General features: G+C 45.6%; 1 protein-coding gene across 2 annotated transcripts in view; it reads left to right on the forward strand.

The window, feature by feature from the left end:
* Window positions 1-25,876, forward strand: part of LOC142588534 (uncharacterized) — a 121,169-nt gene that overhangs the window by 63,073 nt on the left and 32,220 nt on the right. For both annotated transcript variants that reach the window (XM_075700373.1, XM_075700372.1), the window contains exons 5-7: window positions 6,261-6,398; window positions 7,167-7,266; window positions 13,868-13,986. In XM_075700373.1, coding sequence (XP_075556488.1) covers window positions 6,261-6,398; window positions 7,167-7,266; window positions 13,868-13,986 — 357 coding nt within the window. The remainder of the gene's footprint in view (window positions 1-6,260; window positions 6,399-7,166; window positions 7,267-13,867; window positions 13,987-25,876) is intronic.

The following is a 25,876-nucleotide window of genomic DNA, read 5'->3' on the forward strand; positions in this document are numbered from 1 at the left end:
TGATGGAAGAACAATTTCCGCTCGTTGAAGCTTTTTTTTTTGGGGAGGGGGGGGGGGGGCATTAAGTCGTCATGCTTCGCGGCGTTACGGAAAGGGGGCGGGGCGGTATCGGTAGTTAACGGAAGAGCTGGTTTCCATGATATTGTACATGCTGTGGGTCCGCAGCAGCTGCAACAGCAGCAACACTAGTGAGGACTAGTAGTCAGTTCAGCAAACACGTTAATAAGCTTGCGTTGTGGAATATGCATGCATTTTTTGTTTTTTCACCTGAGATGGAAGGGGGGGGCGGCGTTGGCTTGCAATCGTGTAAATACGATACTGATCACAGTGCCAAGTTTGGGGTGCGCCTAATATGTGCAGAAATAAAAAAATTTAAATTTTCGCGACCAAACTGAGGGTGCGCCTATTATGCGAGTAAATATGGTAGTATTTGTTAACACTTTGGCATTAGTACAGTCTACTGCGTGGATGACAAGTTCTTCAATGATTCAATTACTTTAACAAAGCCGATGGGATCAAATATTTTTTCCATGAGTGGATACGCAAAGTATGGTGGATGGGGCAAACTGTCAGGTGGTTGATTACTAAAACCTGAACTAAATGCTGTGCTAAGAAAATTGCAACCTAAGTCTCGGGAATCCGAAGCTCAGAACGTGTGAAATCTTATTATGTGAAATCTCATTGCATTGATTAAGATTAAAGGTTTTCCAAGATCGCTTTGGGTTAGTTGGCAGCATAGTTGTGTTTAGTATGAATGGTTAACCTGTCACATGCTTCTGTGACTGCGTAATACTTCTGTCGTGGAAGAAGAGTTCGATCGTTTGGCTGATTGAAACAGGTATTCTAACACGAAAATGCACACGAATACAAAACCATTACTGCTTCTGCCCTGCTTCTGTGCGATAAGCTGTCGGAAATACAGCTGGTTGTTTGCCAAGGCACTGGGCTCCATTCATGCTGCAAAATGTTAAAAGGTAGAGGTAAGGCATGTGCGGTGGTTAGCTGCAAAATTATTGACTGTTTAAATAGTGACTGTTTAAGAAATGGAATGAATCTGTGTAAGCAAGTCCACGGACTGCTGCTACATAAGGACTGCCTGTGTTGCTGGCTACCCTTCGTGATGCTTGGCTTTCTTCGAGGATAAGAAAATTCACTCTTCCAACAGCGTTGTATTGCTAACCTCCCAAAAAAGGACTTCAACTCCGGAATGTTGACAAGAGTGAGTGCCGCTCAGTAAACACACTCCCTGGCATAGTAAGTTTCTCGCACTTTATCTGCACATATCCACCCCAACTCACATACAAACTTAAGCCCACTGTATTGCCCTTGTTTCAAGAATAACTGATTGGGCTCACTCTTAAATCAAGGGGCCGAAGCATGGATGACAGCAGCTACACATGTGTAGTCACACTCGAATGTTTGAAGATGAACGCGTCGTCACAGTCCACAGAGTGAACAAGTGACTAGCGATAGTACGTCCTTGCTACAAGCTATTACAAAGTACCAATCACCTACATTCTAGCCTTGTGCACAGCAACAACAAGCCTATTGCAACTGAGCACACCTGCAAGTGATTAGGCAGAAAATAAACATTCAGATAGTGACTGATCCAAGAAACATTACGGACTCAGAAACATGACAAGCCATTCATTCAAAGTGATTGCCAAATAAAGAAAGAAAAGCCAAACACTGATCCTGATTTAATTCATAAGGGGGAAGTTTGGACAGCTAAGAATATACTTCTAGCCCCGCGTATAGTAAAAGCGCTGTATGTGCTGCTCATGCTGTTTGAGCAAGGCATAAATAGCACCAAAAGTGCTCAGCTGTCCTCTGAAGCTATGACCAAAGTTTTGTATGACCCATCCATTCACCGTATACGATATCAGCCGAAACAGAGGTTTGCGAGTTGCACCGGGCATCATGCACATCCATTGTAAACGTGGAGGCAACCGAGGCAGTTAAGGCAAGCAATGGACGTGTCGCCACGTGATCAAACATGGTGGCGTCCACAAGATCACTGAGAAAAAGGCCATTAAGGCTATGTATCTCTGCTTTGAAGAGCAACCAGTTCGTCTCAAGAGTTCTCAACCAGTTCGTCTCAACCAGCTTCTTGACAGAGTAATTGCTATTTTATTTATTTATTTACACAATACTGCAGGCAGCGATGCTGCCCAAGCAGGAGAGGGTTTACAAAAGATGCTTTATCAACATATTTTCAAATGAAACATAATAAGTGCATTCAACAACACATTTCGGTAAATGATTCTATTCTTCACTCGTAAGTGGAAAAAATGATTTCTAAGGATTTTAGTTCGGGCAAAGTATGACTGAACTACTTTAGAATGAAAAATATGCGACAACCTTTGTGGAGCATGGGTAATACAGTAGAACCCCGCTGTTACGTTCCTCACTGCTGCATTTTCCCGGCTGCTACGTCGTTTTCATCTGGTCCCGGCATAGATTCCGGGCTTGGCTATGGAACTGGCTGCAAGAAGCCGCACGCCCGTTCGAGAGGCCTCCAATAGATGGCCATACGTGAAAAATGCTCTCACTATCACTGTGATTACGGTCACCGCATGGTTTTTTGGACGGGTCGACTTACGGAGGAAGGAAACTCAGGAGAGGCCCTGACGTCACTCTTTGTGAAGCTATAGCTAAAGGGAAGCCGGAAGTTGGCGTTGCTCTGCCTATCGGGCCAGCTCTCCTCTCTTGTTTACATTTCTCGCGAAACCACGCCACGCTGCGCGCAACTGGGCTGCTCGGACGCGCGCGCTCCGCAGCAATACTAAACAATCGTTAGCACGTTAGCATGATTACGCCAAAGAGGGCAAAATTTCCCGCGGATATTCCTTCGTTTGTTGCCATTGTCGTGGCGCGGTGACGACGAGGAGCACGAGCCGCATGATGCCGGGGAGTTGCCAAATCCTAGCTTTGGAGAAGCCGTCGCGGCTCTGGACCTCCTCCGCAGGTACGGCGCACCTCACAGCAACGCTGACAGCAATGCGGCCTTCCAGGCTATTGAGAAATGTGTGGCGATTTCTAGCGAGCGAAAGAAATGGCAAGCCACCATTCTGGACTTCTTTAAGGTCTAAGCGTACTCTGTGGAAATAAATTGTCTATAGTTGAAGCTGCACTTTTTTCATTCATTTTCGGAGCTTTCCTCACTGTTGCGTTTTCCCGGCTGTTACATTTTTTTTCCTCAGTCCGGTGAAAAATGTATGAACGGGGTTCCACTGTATACGTGGCATTTTCTAAACCTGTTTGATTATGAAACAACGAGTAAAAAATTTCAGCCTGGTGATTTTACGGCGCACGTGGAGCGTATCCAATACAAGTTGGCCTAACATGCCAGAAACTGATGATGTTCTGTAATCGGAGCAAATAAACCGTGCAGCCAGGCGCTGAATTCGTTCAAGTTTGTCAATTTCCTTATTAATGAACGGGTCCTACACATGGAAGCATACTCTAGGACTGGGCGTACGAGGGAACGATAAGCTTGCAGCTTGACAGATGAAGGGGACTTCTTTAGCTTTCTGCATAGAAAGCAAAGTTTTTTGAAAGCTTTGTTGCATATGTTATTGATATTGGTGTCCCATTTGAGGTTACTATGCCTGATCATGCTTATTTGTGCAGTGCTATTGAACAATACATGTTGATGAAACGAATTTTTACACACTCGAAGTATCTGAAAAGATGTTTGTTTTACAATTGTGCCCTTTGCTTTCGATTGGTGTTAGATTTTGCATAAGCATGCCCCCCTATGCAATAGTATTTGGAAGTTTAAGGGTTCAATAAATGATGATGAACTAAATCTAAGTGCAAGAGCTTCTTTTTTTTTTACCTATGACTCCCATTGAAATGCAACTGCCATGGGTGGCAATTCAACCCCTTGTCTTGTGTTAGCAGCAGAATGCTATAGCCACAGTGGCAGGTGAATAGATTGAACAACAATTTTGTTGTCTGACGTATTAGTTCTGTGGAAACCCGCAACACAGAGAGAAGTAGTTAATAAAGGGAAAATCTATTACGTCAACTTCTTGCCTTTGCTTAAAGTTGTTAACAAATTTGACTTCGCCCTGCCATCTGCTAGCCGCCTGGTTAGCTCAGATGGTAGAGCGGCTGCCCCGGAAAGGTGGTGGTCCCGGGTTCAAGTCCCAGACGAGAACAAATTTTTCTTCAACTTCGGGGCTTTTCTTTCGAGGAACCCGTATGGGTTTCCTTTGTAGCAATTCTTATGAACAGCTGGGTGTCTCATTTTCCATTTAATAATTTTGTCTACAGATGTTTTCTTTTTTTTTTCTCCTCTGTTATGTAGGTAAAACTTTGAATAAGTCTGTCATTGCAAAAAAAGCAGTTTGTGGTCCTTTATTAAATAAACTGCATATTGTGTATAGTTGAAATGCACAAATTTCTTTTAAAATCCCAGGGTGACACGTTATTGCAAGTAGCATGGTATTTCATTACTTATAAAGGTAGTAATCACAGTGGATATCGGTTTGTGGGTTTACACATTAAAATATGTGATCACAAACTTATTAGAAACATGTAAGGCATGGTTGTTTCGGCACACGTGATCAGCTGTGAATGTGCAAGAACCGTATGTACTTAAAAAATTCAAAGATTCACAGGAAGGTATGCAACTGGCTGACTTCACTGCACAGTTTTGATTTACTTTCCTTTAATGTGTCGTCTTCTACTGTTTCATCTCTACAAGAAAAGGCTGTTTGCCTGCTTTTCGCATCGTTGCACGAGTTTTACATGACGGTGCAGGAGGGTACGTTGACACTGTGCCACTATAGCAAGTGAATAACTTACTTAATTTACTAGCTGTAGAGTTAATTACCTTTCAAAGCAAATGCTAATACAGCTGCAGTAAGGATGCAAAGTGTACAACATGTTCAATGTTTATTGGTTTCTGTGCAAGGAAAAATATTCTCGAGAGAACGGATGCAATGTCCATGAAATATTCTAAAACATATTAACGATGCTGTTCATTCAAGCCAGAGTTAATGCTATCGTAGAAGATTCATTACGACAGCGTACACATTTGCTCTGTCAACTTTAATAAGCAAGTGAGGTAAGATAACCTTTCAAAACGCATTGGGAAATTCACGCTTGAAAACCGACAAGAAAATGCAACTGAACGGTAGCGCATTCAGCACAACATTGAAACTTCAGGTACTTTGCTCTCTCGTCGTTTGCCCTTGCTGAGGTTAAATTATTTAAGCTGTTGTGTATGCGGCGATTTGTGTATGCTACTCAACAAAAGCAAATTCTGACAACCCCAAAAGGCCATGTCATCTCGTGTGGATCGAACACCCAAGTCGCAAGGGCATGCAAAGCAAACATGAAAATGCACTTCATTTGCTGCGTAGCATGTCAATGAATGCATAGAAATTGGAGAATGGCATCTGCAGCACAAGTTTTTTATTCTGCCTTCGCATACGTATCGAATTCGGCAATCCACGTCTCCGCGCATTACACTTGTTGAGTGAGATGCCATTTCCCAAAACAAACTGGCGAAATAGCTCTCCACATAATTTCGACGGAAAATTGCAGCGATCTCTGTGATTTTGCACAATCATTACATTCCTGCTGACAACCTTGGATGCTTTCTGCCTTTTGAAAAAAATCTGGAAATCTTCCGAAATTGGATGCCTGTATATTTTTTTCTCTCTAATATGGTATTTAGACCTTATTGATTAAGTAAGTCAACAAAGGTTTGTTAATTAAGCATTGGTTATATTTTTGCAACAAAGAAGAAATGCTCATGACTAGCACAAACAAAGGCCTATCAAACATACAGTGGGTGCCGTTCATTCACTCATTTTTTTTCTTGGCCGCATTTAGTTGGCACATCCGGTATGTAACATAGTATTTTGCAAAGTCTATTAAAGAGCATTGTTTCTTATTCTGCCTGTATTTCACTATGTTGAACTTTACCAGGCTGCTCTAAAGCTCCCTTGGGCACTTCCAGCCTGTGGTATGCAGGGATGCCGAAGCAATTATTGCACTTATCGGTGGAATGAGTTGATGTGTATGACTCATCAACACTGAGCAGTTCAAAGAATAGTGCCGTGCGAAGGAGTAGGATTCATCCTTGGCAACATTGGTGGCAAAATGTGTAAAGTTTGGGGAGTTAAAGTGTTTGTAAAACCGAGTATAATATAGTAGAAGTGACATGCAGCCAGAAAGCCGAGCAGAAGTTCTAGTGGCGTCTGAGTGTGCATGATGATGTGCTGGGTGGCCGTGCTTTACAGGCAACCCTCCCCTGCTGCTGTGCTACACCAACTATGACTGCTTCATCCGTGACCGACACCTTGTTTGCGATGGCAGGTTCTGCCGTTGCAGGCAAGGCTACCACACAGAACTCACTGCTTGGGGTTGGCGATGCGCAGGTAGGTCAGGGCTGTTTGCAATAACCTAGTGCTGGTACAGGGATTTCCATGGTATTCATGTGATCCAGCATGGATCAAAATGAGTCACGCCCCCGAAATGTTGTCTTAACACAGAGTTTGTACCATGTGTTCCACTGTTAGAGGTTACATTTGCGTGGAGTGCGTTGACATAGCCAGGACTTCTAGCTAGGGTGCTAGCAATGTGAGCAATACACAGTAATGTTCCATTTGACAGCGGGCTGCACTCTGCAAAGAGTCTACATCTTCTTCAGGAATGACCTTGAACAACTTTGATTGCAGAAGTAACAAGAGGGCCTTAGAGCCTTGGATTACTTGAATGACAGTTTGGAATAAGACTTCGTAGTCAAAGCCACCATAAGATGTGATGAACTTCAAAAGCCTTATGTAATGTAGAATTCCAGATGTTTAAAAAAAAAAAGAAGTTAATGCAGTGTCTTTGGCTGTAGTGGTAGATAGTGCACTCTACCATTAATGACTATGAGAATGTCATAGTTTGCCTTCTTCCAGCTTGCCTGAAAGTTTGACATGCTACAGATTTGTATGTGTAGTGTGTTCAAAATCAATCCAGATTCCTTGTTTACAGTGTTTTTTCAATGTCACTCTGCAGCTCTTATTAGATGCTAAACCCTACCATTATTACTGTAAGGTTCTTGTAGATATTACGGGTTTTCCCCAGCTATGTGTACCTGCTTGTTTAGATGTGCTGTACAGATCAGTGTGAGCAGTGGCACTTGTGTTGTTCTGCAGATTCCTCAGGCTTACAGCGACCTGTTCATGGTGGGGTGGTGTCAGTGTTCAGGATTTCACCAGCAGCCATCCTTATCGCTTGCATTATCTTGGGATACATGTACGTACCACAGGTTTCTACACAGACACTTTTATCATTTAAAATTGGTCCTTACTCTCCGCAATGGTGAACACGATGTCTCAGTTTGAGTTTCTGGATGGAGTCAAAATGAAAAGATGCTTGCATACTTGGGTGCTGATTTTTTTATAAATAAAAATGGGGGCTGTGCTTTTTTTAGTACAGTACAGCTTAAGTAGGAGCTACTTGGTGAGACATCATTTGTTTTGCCACACTGCTTTCCTGCACAAAAGATGACATGATAGACAACAAGGCACAGCAGTACTTTATTTGGGGTATTGGGCTACAGCATCTGTTGTTAGCCTCTATGGTGGTTTAGGGTGTTAAACCCAGTTAGTCTATATCTGTCACAGTCTAGACCGCTTATAATGCAAGTCGCTGGTGTCACAATTATCTGCACTCTAAGCAGTACCACACTATAACACAAAACATTTGAAAGGATGCACATATGCAAAACATGTACAAAAAGCAGCCGTGCATATTCTAGAATCGAAGCATACTACTGGGATGCTTGCATCTGTTTAAATTTACAAGTGTTTAACAGGTAGAAGAGTTGATTGTTGGGCTAGTTGGCCGTCCATATTTGAAGTAGTAGCTTAGCGCGAATAAAACCACGGACACAAGGAAGACAGACAAGGACAAGCGCCACTCACAACTGTTTAATGGAAGGAAGGATAGTGCATATATATATATCCTCTTGTCACGCATGCGCCTACCAAGCAGAAGAGTAGCCGGTACATGCACATCAAAGGCGGTTGCGCAAAAAGTTAAATTCGGCATCCAGTAATATGATAGAAGGCTCACTCATACATCTATCTCTATTCTTGATAAAGAAGGCCTCAAGAGCGAGCCTGGAAGAGGCGTTGCCGCTCCTGCCAAGAATAGTTGTCGCAGAAAATTGAGCATCGCAACCACACGCGGTAACATGAGCCACCAATGTGCCCTTATCCTCTTTTTTCTTTAGTTTTTGCACATGTTCCCTTAACCCTTTCGCTGTCGGACCTTTCTGGCCATGACGCACCCCCAGTGTTGGCTTGGTTTCAGGGAACGAGCATAACAGGGAATGAACATAGCAATTTATTTTTTATTATGATTGGTATACAAATAACATAGTCAATGGAATATGCACATTTCAGTGTTCTGCAGCTGTTGTTAGTAAACATCATCATCATCATCAGCCTGACTATAACATCCATTCAACATCCGTATCTGACGATGCGGAACTCGCCTCTTCCTCGGATGAGACACTGTCCGAGTCGGAATCCGAGCTCGGCTCATATTCTGACTCGGAAGAGCCACCGCTCCAAGCAAAGCGGAGGTCCCGCGCACTCAGCCATCCGAAAGTAACTGTGCGCAGGGAGGATGCGTTTTCAGTCGCCCGCGCAATGGAGAGAAATGGGACTTTGCGTGATCAAGAAGACAGAGGGAGATGGAAAAAGGCTAAAAGAAAGTTTGAGGTGCTTTACATGTCGGTCCCTTTTCAGAGGGGCAACGGTGCGAGCCCCTGAACTTGACCCGCCATAGCAGACACACCAACAGAAGAAAAATAAGAACCTTCAAACCAGCGGAGATTGCAGAACAACCCTTGAACCCATAACCACACGCGCGCGACGCATGATCCAGTGAACACGGAGTGCCCGCGCCACTCAGGAAAGAGAGAGGGGGGAGCGGCAGTCGCACCATACTCTTCATTACATTTACCAACACAGTGCGGGGCGAAAATACGAACTTGTAGAAAGATTCAACAGATGGCGCAGCCAGTCCAGGAGCGCCAGCTTTGTGCTTAGGCGCGAAATTTTGAACGCACGATAAAGAACGTGCCGGTACGTCAGTGACACTGTGGGGGGGAAGCGCGAAGATGGACCGGTACGTCCGGGAAAGCGAAAGCGTTAAACGGTCATTCACACAACGCTCAGTTTGACCAGTGTAGAGCTGCGCACAAGGGTGCAAGGGAATTGCATAAACAACCCCTCTGGAGCACTCAACAAAGGGCTTCTCATGCCTCGTGCGGCAGCCCCGCCTGCTCTTACAGCAAACTCGAGAACACAGCTTCGAAAGCTTGTTGGGTGCAGAGAAAACCAGAGGAATACCACGACGGTTAGCAACCTCTTTAAGGTTGTGTGACACCTTGTGTACGTAGGGAATAACCTCTGGTCTTACTTTCGGTCGTTTGACCTCTGCTCTCGCCCTTCGTGCTCCAAGCTTTACTTTTTGCAGAAGAGACTCTACTATAGTGTTGACGACCGTCAGAGGGTAACCAGCTGCCAAAAGGCGTCCAACTTGGTTCGTAAAACTAGACTGCATTTGGTGTACGCACGATTTCCGCAAAGCCGATTCCAAGCAAACACTACCAACTGTTCGCTTAACCACTTTAGAGTGTGCGGAATCGTACGACAGCAATTGCTTCATGGCTTGCGGTTGATAAGACCAGCAGACGTGGCCAACTTCAAAAGACAGTTTTAAATCTAGGAACTGCAGGCCTATGTTGTCAGGAAGTTCATGGGTAAAAACGAGCCCTTGGCCTTGGTTGTTAAAAGCTTCTAAAATAAAAGCAGGGGATGTAAAGTCACCCTTATTGTTTAAAAGCACTAAAAAATCATCAACATACCTAAAAACTTTTAAAACCTGCCCCCCATTAAAAACCTGCTCTAAAGACCTATCAACAAAAGACAAAAAAATGTCGCACAAAATAGGAGCAACACAAGACCCAATACACACTCCCCAGCGTTGCAGATATGGCTGCTCGTTGTAAAGAATAAAAGTCACACTTAAATAAAACTCGAGCAATGTTAAAAAGCTGTCCACTGAAAGGCCCGCTGAGTTCTGGAAGTCGACAACGTCATTGTATTCAATACATTTCCTTAAGAAAACCAGAAGCTTCTCCTGAGGAATTGAGTAGAATAGATCTTCTACGTCAACGGAAAGACCATGCTTAAGCTTTCGAAGCTGTGTTCTCGAGTTTGCTGTAAGAGCAGGCGGGGCTGCTGCATGAGGCATGAGAAGCCCTTTGTTGAGTGCTCCAGAGGGGTTGTTTATGCAATTCCCTTGCACCCTTGTGGGCAGCTCTACATTGGTCAAACTGAGCGTTGTGTGAATGACCGTTTAAGGGAACATGCGCAAAAACTAAAGAAAAAAAGAGGATAAGGGCGCACATTTGGTGGCTCATGTTACCGCGTGTAGTTGCGACGCTCGATTTTCTGCGACAACTATTCTTGGCAGGAGCGGCAACGCCTCTTCCAGGCTCACTCTTGAGGTCTTCTTTATCAAGAAGAATAGAGATAGATGTGTGAGTGAGCCTTCTATCACATTACTGGATGCGGAATTTAACTTCTTGTGCAACCGCCTTTGATGTGCATGTACCGGCTACTCTTCTGCTTGGTAGGCGCATGCGTGACAAGAGCATATATATGCACTATCCTTCCTTCCATTAAACAGTTGTGAGTGGCGCTTGTCCTTGTCTGTCTTCCTTGTGTCCGTGGTTTTATTTGCGGTTAGCTACTACTTCAAAAGTTTAACAGGTAACATCCGAGGAGCCGCAGCCTTTGCATGAAAGAAAGTAACGCAGAAAGAGAAAGTGCTACAGTCGAACCCGGCTATATCGAACACGCAAAAAAACGCCTATCAGTTCGATATAGAGCATAATTCGATATAAGCCTGCTAAATAATTGGATGTCATAAAAGCACATACCATTTATAAAATCACTTTATTGATTAAACTAGCTTAGTTTCGCACGAAATAGTCCTGCATTTTCTTCTGCTTTGGCAATTTCGCTGCCTGCGACGCACGCACTTTTCCACCTTAAGGAGTCGGAGCAGCTGAGGCCGCAACTTTCCGCATTCGCGCAGAAGCACCGGACTATTGCGAGCGCACCAATCATTTCGGAGGATGTGGGACCGTCGTTGCTTTCCTCATTGTGCCCACTTTCACTTGTGCTCGGTACAATGTTGGCAATGTAGTCTTCGTTTTCGGGCTCTCCCGTGGTCGCGACACATCATTTGCGCTCACAAACTCATCCACCGTTGATTCGTCAACAGCTTCCGGAAATTCTGACAGTTCGCTCCCAACTTCGGCAATACTGGCAACGGCTTCGTCGCATTCATCAGAATTTACGGTCATCACCGAGCACGCGGAAGTCGGCACGGCTGAAGCAATTTCAGATTAACCACTCGTACACGGCCGTGCTTACGGGTCGGGCGCCACAGGCACCGGGTCGCGAGTTTGGACGCTTTAGCCCTAATCTCCCACTTATTCTTCAAGATCGTGCCGAGAGTGCTCCTCGGAATCTTGTGCTCTGCGGGGACATCAGACTTCTCACCGCGTTCGACACGATTTATGATTGCGAGCTTCACGACGAAAGGCAAATTCTGCCGCTTCATCACAGCAACACTGCGTGAGAAGGCCTACAAGGCGCACACAAAAACAGCGAGACAACTCGCACTTTCGCCATCTTGCACGACGAGGGCACAAGAGCATCTGATTGGCTGTCTGAGCAAGCACTGTGGGCGGGCCAGGATCATTTTTAACGCGATAACGTTAAGGAGCTCGTGTCGCAGAAAAGCCGGTGTCGTCGGTGTCGGCGTCCGCGGCGTTGGCCGTGAGCGATAAATCACGGCAGGCACTTCATAAATAAAAAGCAACTTCCAAGATGGGCTGGGTGGGAATCGAACCAGGGTCTCCGGAGTGTGAGACGGAGACATTACCACTGAGCCACGAGTTCGATGCTTCAAAGCGGTACAAAAGCGCCTCTAGTGAATGCGGTGTTACCTTAGAAACAAGCTGTTTCTAAGGCTCAGGCGTGCGTCGCTTGCTGAGGTGCACATTTCGTTGTCGCGCCGAACGCTGCGTTGCTCGACGCTCACCGCGTCCGATGCGGGGCGCGTAGTCGCTGCGCCGTAGCCCAATACCCCTTGGCGGGTCGACGGGAACGCTGTCGCGTTCCACTCTTGAAGGCGAAGCTTAAGCGTCCTCCAACTTTTTTTCAGGGGGGTTGCCGACGGCTCGTCTGAGGCAGTGCGGTCGCGCGCGGTCACGGTAGGGAGAGCGGTTGGATGGAGCCGCGCAGCCGGTTTTCTCTGCCACCGCGAGGGAAAGCCAACTTCCGGGGGCACTTTCTGCCGCTTGACGTTCGATATATCGGGTGTCGCTGCTATTTTTGTTCGATGTAAGCGAATTTTTGCAATATATACTCATTGTAATTATATCGTGTCCTGAAATTGTTCGATATATAGAATAATTCGATGTAAACGGGTTCAATATAGTCGGGTTCGACTGTATAGAGTTTTCAACAAATTTTTCAGACCTGCTTAATTATTCGGACTTACCTGTGGCACTGCCACTGACTCTAGAGACCCACTGTAAAACAGTGACAGAAATCTCGGACACCCTAATTGTGCCCCGTCGATTTCTAAGACTGATCCACGTGTGCACAATGTCAAAAACATGGCTATCGGGAACCAAGTTGCAACCATTCGAGTGCTGCCCGTGCCACATATGCCCCCACTTTCGTTGTCAAGGTGGTTCCTCTGCTCTCTAAGTGCTGTATAGCCACAGCAAAGCAATTCATTGACTCGGCACCAAACTGCAACTTTGGGTGCAGAGGCCTGATGAGGCACACTACTTAGGCTAAGCCGGCGGGATTGTCGAGCGACATGCCATCACAGAAAGCTCGCCCTTGACACGTTCATACCTGTAGGCAATTATATAGAGATCAGGCATGCAATCACGTGCACGGGCTCAACTGACAGCAGTGTGCATGAAGTGGAGTTTGGGTTCGCAAACTGAATTTGCAAAAAGCAGAAACTGACGGGATTGCTAAGTCAAGGTTGCACATGCAATATCTGCACTTCACAATGATGTGCATTGTGACAGGGGAACACGAAAAGCACTTGCAGCCTCGACCATTGCGAAATTGTTGACATTCGTTTTTTCAGCCTGCCACCGTTTATTCACATATTTTTGCAACCCCTTCCGTGTTAAAAAAAATTTGTTGGCAATACACAAACTGAACAGTTAAAGAGTGACATTGCGCACCAGTTCAGCTCAGATTGCGTGCCACTGCCAAGCGCCTGCAGCTTCTCCATTGCCTGTTCAACCCCCACATACCCACAGAGCCCATACATGGAGCTCACCGTGGATTTTCTTTATTATTTTTTTTTTCATTCCCTGTTCTTTCACTCTGCGTCTCGTCCTCCTCCTTCGCGTTGCTCTCCCTTCAGCTAGCGCACCTCACTGAGAATCACGCTCGCTGCCTCACTTGTCTGCGGGATTTTCAGGCAGCCGCACCATAACCAATGTTTCGTCTTGCACGGCTGAACTGTAAGTGGTACGTGTATACATTGAGTTTTATTGGGAGGGTTAAAGGGAGTCGGGAAAGACTGCATTGTATCCAGTCCTGTGCTAAAGAGGTTACTTTATATGTGGTCTGTACTGTACAGTATTTTGCTTAGGGCTGTAAGATGTGCAGCCATTGTGGGTGAGCATTTTTGTGCATGGTTAATGGGCTCCTGTAGACCTTTGTTAGTGCAAACTCTACACCCTTGCATCAAACTGGCTACAGTATGTGTGGCATCACCACTTCTCCAGGAAGCGACGCCAGAAGCCTGACGCGGGCCAAGGGCTGCATGACCGCCAATTTGGAAGCCGCACACATCGATACATCATCCCATTCCGCCGTGGAGTCTCCCTGCGTGAGGTGGCTCAGCGTAAGTGCAATGTACACCCCCCCCCCCCCCCCCTTGTTTTTAAGTAAGCTACCAGTAGACCTTTCCACAGTTTTAATTTTCAACTGATGATTGATTTATTTATTTATTTATTTATTTTATTTTATTTTCAATACTGCCAGTCTCTTTCCGAGACCATAGCGGGTGGGCATACAGATTGTGCGTATGGGTATAATATTACATCAGCACCACACGACAAAACAGAAACAGGAATCCAATGCAGTGACAGTCATCACAAAGGTACAAGAGTTAAACGTATGCACAATAACTTTCCTCAATAATTATTAGGAATGAATGGCGAGCTGAAATTCTATGAACAACACACTTGTAACGCCTATAACTTATACACATTTATAATAGAAATAATATACAAAGTAAACAGCAAAAAATAACAGAAATCATACACGAAATGGACTGGTACACAGGCAGATAACAGTAAGCCTGAAAGCACTCTGTTGTGAGCACTCGGCCACTAATATGCTTCCAGTGATGGCGAAATGCCTCTGGGGCTGAGAGCATTGCTGCATTAACAGATGATATTTTCTATTTTTGGGGCAAAGTCCGATAATGGATTCACATTAGTAACCGAGGGATCTAAACAATTCCATTCCATGACAGCAAGTGGAAAAAAAAAAGAGTGCTTGAAAGTGTCATTGTGGTAAGCGTGCTCTTTCAGTGTGTGTGAATGTTTGTGCCAGGTTACATGGGATTCTGATGGATGGATGTACAATGATGTGTCAATTTTATAATAGTTGGGAAGTAGCTGAGAAAGACATTTCAAGGCACGCTTGTTTTGCTCTAACCTCCAGTGTTTGGAGGCCAGAGCTGGTTAACATATTTTTGGGAGAATCGGTGCATTTATATTTGTTGCAGATGAATCTTGCAGCCTTCCTCTATACATTTTCTAGCTTTTTAATGTTAGTGACTGTATAAGGAAACCATACTGTGTTAGTGTATTCTAATACCAGTCTAACATAGGTAGTACAGACTAAAAGATTGACGGGCCAGCCAGAGGCATCTGCAAAGGTAAAACAGATTGCACAGAGCAACTGAAGTAGGGTAGTATATTAGAAATGTACACGTCCTATCTGAGGTTTGAAGCAATTGTGGCACCTAAATATTTTTGTTCATTCACTTTTTGAAGCCTAATGCCTTTAATGCTGTAATCATATTTGATAGCTTATTTCTTTCGCATTATCAGCATGCATACTGTATTTCGAGGGTTAATCAACATTTACCACGTGTTGCACCAGTTCGAGAGATGGTTTAAGGAATCAGTTAGTGCAAGGTGGCGTGAATGACTGTTAATTTCTTTGTAAATAATGCAGTCGTCAGCGAAGAGCCTAATGTTGCAAGAGATTGTCTGTGACATCATCAATAAAAATAAAAAATAACAAAGGCCCCAGAAGGGAGCCTTGTGGTACTCCAGACGTGACAGGCAGTGTTTCTCATTGTACTTGCTTAAACAGAACGTGTTGGGAATGGTCACTTAAAAATTCTTCAATCCAATTTGTTATTAATCCATCTCCAATACAGTGTCGGAGCTTTGCAATTAATTTGTTGTGACATACGGAATCAAAGGCCTTTGAAAAGTGTAGTAGTATAATATCTGTTTGCGCGCAGTTATTAATAGACAGTGCTGAATTATGAACAACCTCTGTTAGTTGTGCTATAGTCGATAATCTCCTATGGAACCTGTGCTGGCTAGACGACAAAATGCAGTTTGTTTCCAGGAAAATGATTAACCCCCGAATGCAGAGATCTAACTTGGCTCGAACTTGACTTCTGGCAGTCTCAAGACAGCTTCGCTGCGCGTCGTAAATCGTGCTTGATCTTGCGGACGACTTGCGAACGACTTGGCTGCGTCAAAGTCTGCTCAAGTTTCAAGTCTGCTCCCGGGCTAGCTTGAAACTGACTTCGTGTGTTATTCCAACATGGCAGCCTCCCGGACGGACGTCACGCGGAGGTTATCTGCTTTCGAGTTTGCTTGCCACGCCATGGATACAGCATTTTCAGAGGCGTAGCCCTTGCCAAAAATTCCACGACCCACCCTACATGACCGAGGGAATCCGATGGATATGTGCGGCGACGAACAATTCCTCGGTCGCTACAGATTCACGAAGAACGCCGTGTGACTTCTCGCTATGTTGCCTATCCGGGTAAGCGGGGACAACAGAGGACCGCCTGTGTGCCTCCCATGCTGAAGTTGCTGATGGCTGTGACGTTTTACAGCGCTGGCACGTTTCAAACAGTCACCGGAGGTCCGGTCCGCATTCCTCAGTCAACAGTGTGCCGCGCAGTTGGAAAGGTGACCCTGCTCATCGCGAAGCACCCGCGCCCGATGCTGGTGCACTTCTCGCAGTCGCGGAAAGATTGATTGCGAGCGTATTTTCTCATCTCCTGTGACTACACATGCCATCACCAGTTATTAGCGCTCACGACCATATTTACGCTTAGCATGCCGAACTGTCACGCACTCATCCACCGAATACGAAACATGCGCATTAACATAATAAAAAGTAGCCCAAATAAGTCAGTCATGGAGAACATGTGCGCTTACCAGTTTTGTGGCGCTTTCCCTTCTGTTTCGCAGCTTCCTCTTTCCACTTTTGCTTCAGGTTGGTCCAGCATTTTTTCAGTTGCAGGTGATCGCGCCGCGCAATCCCATGGTTGGCATTATAACGTTTTGATATTTCTTTCCATGTCTGATTATTCTTGGTCAACGACGCGACATCAGTTTTCTTGCATTCCACAATATGCTTGTAGTCGTTCACGAGTGTCGTCAGCTGGCTCTTTTCGTCTTCTGTAAAACGGGGTGCCGTCTTGCGTTGCGGCGCATTCTCTTGGGAGGACAGCGTACGTGAGTGAGACATTTCAGCGTCAAAGCCTGTTGACAGAAGAGCAATTTCGTACCAAATGAGGTGCGCGGCCGTCGCGCGAGCCCCACAACTTATTTTCCTAACAGACGACACTTTCCTAGCGGACGACACGCACTGCCAATTTGCGATGTCTACGACTGTGCCACACTGTCCCTCTCGTTCTCGAAAAACCCTCCATGTGAAGTAGACAAATTGTTTGCATGTGTCATTTTATTTATTTATTTTATTTTTTATTGGGTGTTGTCACCCATATGGGTCCGGGCAGGGGACTCTACGGCGCTCGGTACTCTTCGTTCGCGGCACATGTTGCAGTTCTTTTCTTGTTTGTGACTCCGGCCTAGTGCGTTCGATTAGGTTGGTCTTTTCTTGAAAGGGTCACGTAGCCCGAGCAAAACAAGAGCCGTCGCCTTCCTCCTGGAACACCTATAGGCGAAAAGGGACGCGCGAGCTCCCTCAGAAACCGACCGTATGCCTCGTCTCGGCCTCTTGTATCCGGTTGCCGGCCCAGATGGCGCATGAACGCCTTGCAGCAATCGAGAAGAAAAGCCATTTAAAGACCACCATACGAACCAACCATTTCATTCGCTTCTCTACGGCCAGTTATACAAGCACGCAACAAGACCTCTGAGTTAAAGATAAGCTAAAACCAAAATAAATGTGACGACAAAATTGATTTGCACTCAAATACATTGTCGCCTAAAAGTGTAGCAGCGACTTGAGAAAATGGTGAAACCTGCAACTCAAAAAGCGCGCCAAAACACCGAAACTTGAAGACCACCTAAACCCGCCAGGAACGCGCGCTTTCCGCAAGCAACACTGCCCATCGCAGCAGCAGACGTAGCCAGATGGAATAAGTTTACGCAAGCTATACTTCAGCACTTATGCCCTGGTGAAAATTTGGAAAGATACATACTTTTTTGCTGTACAACGTGCCTTACGCTAATAAATTTATTGTTAACCTCGGACACAGACGAGCAACCTGCTTTTGCATTGAAGCACAGACTTGACTTGACGAAGCAAGTCAGCTTGAGCGCCTATGAAACGCGAAAGCCGACTTGGGCGTTTTGAAGTCCGCCTCTTGCTTTGGGCCGACTTCGTCAAGTCAAGTCCGAGCCTGATCCAAGTTAGATCTCTGCATTCGGGGGTAAGTGTTTTAAGATTATATCTTCCAATATATTGGACGACGTGCTGGTTAATCATATTGGTCTGAAGTTTGAAGGGTCCTCGCTATTTCCAGCTTTGGAGATCGGTGTTATTTTAGCTTTCTTCCAATAGACTGGAAGTTTTGATACGGCGAGAGATTTGCGGAAAACCAAACCAAGGTACCGTATTTACTCCACTTTAATGCGCAATCGATTGTAATGCGCACTCGTTTTCCGTGACCAAAAAAAGGAAGAGTACAATACCGCACACCTTATGGTTTCATATAGAAATACTATTTTCTTTCATTTGGAAAAACAGATTTATTCCAATACACTAAAGTTGCGATTAATAAAAACACAAATGGAAGCGGCGTACCTTGCCACCAAGGTTTTCACTGCACTGGTACGAGTCGCGTGGGGCAATAGATATCTCTCGTTGTCGCTATCGGACAACTCCTTATCGCCATCAACAGACCAAAGTATTTCATCCTTGTTGCCATCTATGGCATTCGAAATCCCGCACTTTTTAAAGGCCTTGTTGACCATGGCATATGGGATCGTGCGCCATGCATTTCTCACCCATCCAGCAAAATCCTGCAGCGAGGCACGCTTCATTTTATTGGCGGGCGTGAATTCGTGGCAGCCACTGACAAGCCATTCAGTGTAGAGTGCCCGAATTCTATGTTTAACTGGCTTGTTCAGACAAGCATCGAGCGGCTGGAGCTGCGATGTCATGCCGTCGGGTATCACGACAAGGTCGGCGTTGCACGTAGCCAGCTTGTCCTTGATGCGCTGGTCAAGGTGGCACCTGAACACGTCAAGCACAAGCATCCCACACAGACCCAAACTGCCACTGGGTCTCTTCCGCCAAACGTTATCAATCCAGTCAGCGACCAAATTCGTTGTCATTCAACCGTTTTCATTTGCGCACACATTCATGCCACTCGGAAACACGATTTCTTTCGGGAGCGTCTTCCGTCTGAAGATAAGATACGGGAGCAGCTTGTGCCCATCCGCAGTGCAACAAAGCATTGCGGTGACTCTAGTTTTTTCGTGGCCAGAAGACAAAGCGCGCACTTGCTTCGGCCCCTTCTTTTCAACGGTTGTGGTGGCAGGCATGTCAAAGTAGAGCGGTGTCTGATCGGCATTTCCAATCTGTCCGAAGTGGTAACCGTTTCTACGGTGCAACTTCAAAACGTACCGCTGAAACCTGCGCAATTTTTCTTCATATTCTTCGGGCAATTTTTGGCATATCCCTGTCTGCTTACGAAGAGAAAAGCCTTTTCTTTTCTTAAAATTTGATAGCCAGCACCTGCTCGCTTTGAAGTCGCTCCACATTAGCCCTATCTGTAGGGCTAACTGCATCGCCCATACTTTGAACAGATCGGTCGTCACAGGTCGCTGTGCCGCTCATTGCTCTCGCACGTATTCCACGAGCAGCTTTTCTATTTCGGCGAAGCGGCCCTGCTTCGGTCCACTAAAACCCTTCCTTGTTGCTTTGGTGGCGAAAATATTCTCCTTCTTTTTGCGCCAGTGCCGCACGCAAGTTTCGGGAACTCCGAACGCCCGTGATGGCGGCCCATTTTCCATCCGTCTCCACGCACATGATAACTTTCCTTTTAAATGCGGCATCATGGTGGACTCGGCATGTCTTCACAGTTGGCGCTTCCATGCTGATTGAATAAATGCAGAAAATGGGAAGACAGGTGGTAGACTACGTTACACCAGCGCCGGGTTACATGTACAACATGGAGGTATGCACATGGAGGATGCTACAGCGACTAGGCAAGAAGTGCATACGAGGCAGCCATTTTTCAAATGCCGATGGCGATATGGTAACGTGGATTAACGGTCGTACTCGATTCTAACGCACATGCAATTTTTGGAGCCGTTTTATTGGAAAAAAGGTGCGCGTTAGATTCGAGTATATACAGTATTTGCTGCAGCATTCTGCATATCGTAGAAGAAAAGAGTTGGGGATGTTGGTCTGGTCCCGAAGATTTTTTGGGTCTAGTTTGAGCAAAAGTCTAAATATTCCTTTGTCGCTTACACCTACAGTGCAGTCCACTTATAACAATACCACACATAACGATATATCGGTTATACCGATGGGTTGACATGAGAGTGTCATTTTATGCATTAGGTCTATGGGGAAAAAAAATCATTTATAGGTTATTCACCGCATATCGGATATAATGATCAAAATTTTGCCTATGGTGTTGGGCTGCTGAGCACGAGGTCGCGGGATCGAGTCCCGGCCACGGCGGCCGCATTTCGATGGGGGCGAAATGCGAAAACACCCGTGTGCTTAGATTTAGGTGCACGTTAAAGAACCCCAGGTGGTCAAAATTTCCGGAGTCCTCCACTACGGCGTGCCTCATAATCAGAAAGTGGTTTTGGCACGTAAAACCCCAAATATTATTATTATCAAAATTTTGCCGTCTGGACTGCGTTTTCCGTGCCAAATAATCGTAACATTTGCGTTGCTTAGTTTCCTGAAACGAACGATGTCGAGAAGAGGCGATGTTTACCTCCGTAAGTTCGTATCTGCCGCCATTACCGCGCAGCGCGTCCCACCCCACCCGCGCACCGGAGAATAGCTGAGTAGGCGCAGCGTGCCTCAAGATGGCGCTAGCTGCTTCATGCACGTTGGCCGCAGTCGCTCCAAAAGAGAGAGAAAGAAAAAAAAAACGACAAGCAAAGCGGCACGGTGACGCCCGTCCCGCGTCTCTCTCTTGCGATAGCAGGCTGACACCACTGAAGCAGCGTGCAACCAACGGTTCAGAAGATGGCGCCGATAAAGCGCAAAGCTGTGTCACTTGTCACAAAGAGGGATATTTTTTGGGACTCTTGATGCAGCATCAAGGTGAGCACCCTTGTGAAGAAGTATGAGCTCGCCCAGTTAACGATACCAACCATCTTGAAAACCGGGAGCACCGCGATTGTGAAGGCAGGAGCTATCAGCGGCCATGCCGATCAGCGAAAAGGGTTAGAGACCCTTTGTACGCCGATGTTGAAGAGGCGCTTTACCAGTGGTTCATCACAAATTGTTTCAAAAAGGCGGGCTTTGTGCGTAAGGACGAACTTCCCCAACCCACTGAGACCAACACTGTGGAAGCTGCTGACATAACCGAGCTCTGGGAGCTCATTCCTACTGGTGACACAGGTGATGCGTCAAAGGAGGAGTTTTTGACTGCAGGCAGTGCTGCCTTGTTCTGCGATGAGGTCACCGCAACGAGGCGATCGCCGAAGATGTGCTGTCTCGACAGACGGCAAAGTTGTGCGATGGTGGCGACGGCAGCAGCGACATTGACAACGAGATTGACAGTGGCTCCTTGACCCCGACCTCGATGTCCATGCAAAGTGCACTGTCGTCGATCGACTCATTGATTTTATGCATGCTAAAGGACTGCTGCCAGTGTTCGCGCAGCAGCTGGAATCCATGCACACCGCGTTTGTGAAGCTGAAGCTGCCGCAAAAGCAAGTGCAGATTTCAGACTATTTCGGTGTGCCTAACCCTTGACACGGTCAGTGGCACTAGAAATAAAGTTTGTTTTTCACGGCCTACTTTCTACATCATCTATTCTTTAGAGCAAGTAGCGAATTCAAGTTAGGAGCTGCGAAGGTATGTTCCGCATTTCTTCTATGTTTAAATTATTTTTTTTAATAACTGCAGTCCAGATATAGCGATCATCGGTTATAACGATAATATTTTTTGTCTTTCTTGATATCGTTATAAGTGGACTGCACTGTATTGGGTTGATTCCCGTAATATCGGGGGGTATAAGCTGTGGAATTGTTCAGTTATCTTTTGGGAAGACAGAGTGGAAAAAGTTGTATATAAGTCAAACGTCGATGTATCGAACATGGATATATCGAATTATTGTATATATCAATACTTTCTATATCACCTGGAAAATCGCATGCATGTTTAATTTTTTTATGTCGAACGGGGTCGGACATAATGTGGATATATCGAACTCCACCACCCCAGACCACATGCACTCTGTTGACAGGCGGCGCGCATTCCCACAACACCCTCAAAGATTGCGGTGGCGCGATGGACATTCTCGACTGCTGCGCATTATATCTGCACACATCAATCGTGCTGAGGGCGCCATTTGAACGTAGCGGCGTAGTCGTGCGGTGGCTTGGCTAGTTCGACATCAATGATGCATTGCATTTGCAGCACTGACTCCTCCTCCATGCTGCGCTCTGCGCCTGCCGTGCCTCGTGAGAACTGGTGGTTTGCATCCGCAAAGACGCGCAACAGCACATGCTCACTGGGCTCTCCCATAGACACCTTGGAAGACGCCACCTAACACCTTGTTATTGACAGTGTTTTAAAATGCTTCGATTGATGGACATGGAGGTCGCAGCAAAAGTAGCGGCTAAACGAAAACGCTGCCGAGGTTGATCCCGCAAGCGCTAATGTTGCCCTGCTCCCGACTTCAACTGAGGCTGTAGCTGCTTTGGCCCTTCTACGCCGGCACCGGCCTATCGCTTGTGGATCGTTTAGACTATGTTGAGGACTCCTTGTTCAAGCACATGGCTGCCAATAAGAAGCTGACTATGCTGCTACAGTACTTTCAGCCAAATAAATAATTTGTGTGAAGCTTCAAGTGAGTATTTACTGCGCTTCGATTGGGGAGCGATCGGGGATCATTATTCGGAGTGCTTGTTCGGTTGCGCCGTGCACAATTGGTCTAGACCGTGCCGACTTAGCGCGGCTGACGAAGTCGGCGCAGCCTACGGTAATTGCATGCAGCACAATCGACCACGTGCTCCGAACAACGATCCCATTGCGCCCTTGGTTCATTAATTGATTTGCAGAAGCTTTTGACGCGCTTTTACGCGATTTTATATACCGAATTCTGGCTATATCGAACTATTTCACGATCACTGCTCTGTTCGATATATCGAGGTTCGACTTAGACTTCGCCTATTTCTGTTCTAATGTTAGCTCAGGACTGCCTGTTTTCCTAGGGTGGAAATGCTTTCCAAAACCTCTGAAGGTTACCAGTAATGAATGATGGTAGCGTTACTTTGAAGTAATGGCTTTTTTTTTTTTTTTGCTTGCTTTGCTTTAGTCTTGAAGTTTGAAATGGCAGTTTTTAGTTTTGATACATTTGCACTGCAGCACTTTTTCTTTACTGCTTTCAGTAGTCTTACTTCCCACTTTGCATGTAGAGTTTCTCTTGTTAACTAGAGGTCATTTCTTTGGGGCCGTGTAAGTCGTAGTGGAATAAAGTTATTCATGCAGTAATAAACAATGTGCTTGAATCGTAGCCTGAGGTCATTTACAGTTGGGGCAGGATCGCAGTTCAATTCCATGGACTCATCAAATTCATGAGCTAAATAAGTTAGTACGCTGGAGTCATCTGCTTTACTGAAGTTCGGAACATGAGTTACTATTGATTGAAAGTGTGAGCTGTGATCTATCGTTAATTGGCAGATGGCCACTCTGTGGTTCGAAATACCCTCAACAACATCAACTTGAGCATTGTTAAGGCTAAGGTGACTACTAATGAGTATTAGATCTAATATACTTGTGGCTGTTCCTTGAACATGTGTTGGGCATGAAACAACTTGATGGAGGTTGAAATTTAACATTAAATCGAACAAAGCCTCCGAACCTTGCGAGGTGTGGTGCATGCTACTCCATTTTATATCAGCAAGGTTAAAATCACCCATTAGTAGGACTTCAGAGCTAGCGACATGTTGCTGATGCAAATCTTGGATGGAAACTATGCATTCAGGACCAGAGGATAAAAGCAACGATAAAAGCAACCCGCCACTATGCTTGTACAATTGTATGTTATTTTGCAGAAAACCACCTCCGTGTCCGGGACATGAGGCAGCAGTATATATGAAATAGAACATCAAATTAAGGGGAGACACCCCTCTCTTGAACAACTCTTTTTATTTGTGGATCGATTGCAAGAAACTTCAATGTTCTGTGAAGTTTTATGCGCTGATTCTAAATCTACATTTATTTTTTCCATACAAGAAATAGTTTTCAAAATATTTACAATTTTATGTTTCTCATTTGGAGTTTGATAATTTACCAAACGACTGATGCCATGATAAAATTAGCATACCAAATTAATGTTTGACATCTAAGGAATGTAGTAAAACAAGAATGAGTCTCCTAGGCCAATTAGGTCTAAAGCTAGGGGTTGCCAAACCCATTGCAGCGAAAGTTCCCGCACCTGCCTTAAACAAAGCATTTTTTTTTTTTAATGTTACTGACCAATATGTGCAGTGAAATTAGTCTTAACCCGCCGTGGTTGCTCAGTGGCTATGGTGTTGGGCTGCTGAGCACGAGGTCGCGGGATCGAATTCCGGCCACGGCGGTCGCATTTCGATGGGGGCGAAATGCGAAAACACCCGTGTGCTTAGATTTAGGTGCACGTTAAAGAACCCCAGGTGGTCAAAATTTCCGGAGTCCTCCACTACGGCGTGCCTCATAATCAGAAAGTGGTTTTGGCACGTAAAACCCCAAATATTATTATTAAATTAGTCTTACTACGAAGTAAGAGTTTCTGTTTTCAGGGCAAAAAAATTACTGCGCTAGCACAACTACAAGCAGAGATATGTTCACTCCAAAACTGCTCGTGTATCAAAATTGTAGTTTTGAAAAAACAAAGAAAAACGGTTTCAAGCATCATTATGAAAACAAAAGCTCCTCACATTACAAAAATGCACCTGGGGAATAATCTGGGTGCATCCCAGATTGGTGCTTCTTTTTTGCCATCATCTGGAGGCCCAGTGATAATGCCCGTTTCTTCCTGGAAGCAGTGGTGCAATGCAAGTCTTTTTCTTTGGCTCTTTTTGAGCCTGAAGTAGTAAAGGCAAGGCGCAGAAGACCAGGACTCAGGAAGAAGAACACAAACGACAGGACCGGCGCCACTCGAGACTGGCAAGCTGAGACATCGATCAGGTTGACGCACAAAATGGCAGGATCGGTGCGAAAGCTTTGTTGAAAGAAAGGGCCCAATGTAGAAGAAATATGCGTCAACCTGATCGCCGTCTCAGCTTGCCAGTCTCGAGTGGCGCCGGTCCTGTCGTTTGTGTTCTTCCTGGTCTTCTGCGCCTTGCCTTTACTACTTCAAGCATGAACCAACTAGCCCAAGCAAGAGTTTTATTTGAGCCGGAGTCTGTTACATTCACATTCATTTCTTGAAAAGTGGCTGTTGCTGCATATTCATTTCCAGTATTGAAGCGTAGCACTGCTTCTGCAACGGCTGCCTCCACAGCAAAAAGGGAGAAATGCTGCTCTTTGGAAATAATACTCCAGGTAACCAAGTGGAACGATTCATTGGAGTTTTGGGTTCTCCCTCGTTTGCACCTCTCCAGTAGCTTTCCATCTGCCAAGCGCTCATACACAGGCAAAAGGGCCTTTGCCACATCTGCTGGCAAATTATACTTGTGCCTTGGTTGTGGCTCACCTTTTGCTGTTGCCGCATTATGACGGCATCAAGAATCCTTGCGCCTTGGGCATAGGCTGTGATTAGAGCAGCTCTCGGTTGACGTGACATGGTGGTATGTTGCCATTACCACTCTCTGCATAGCGTCAACATCACCACAGTGTTCGACCATAATAGGCACTCAGCCTGTTGATGAGGTCTGCTGTGAGCCTCCCCTTCCCACCAAGTCCCCACATGCCTTCACTTTTGTGCTTCTGGAGCAGGTTTTGAAGCGCTGCACCCATACGTTTTTGTATATGATTAATGCAATCTTCTTTCTGTACATCTGCGAAGCCATACGCCTTGGCATCTTTGATAGCATTAAATGTACAGCTGTCACCGTCGCACAGCATGGTTGTGTACTTTGTTGCGTTCTAAAGAA

The sequence above is a fragment of the Dermacentor variabilis genome, chromosome 7 (assembly GCF_050947875.1).
Source record: "Dermacentor variabilis isolate Ectoservices chromosome 7, ASM5094787v1, whole genome shotgun sequence".
Classification (NCBI taxonomy): domain Eukaryota; kingdom Metazoa; phylum Arthropoda; class Arachnida; order Ixodida; family Ixodidae; genus Dermacentor; species Dermacentor variabilis.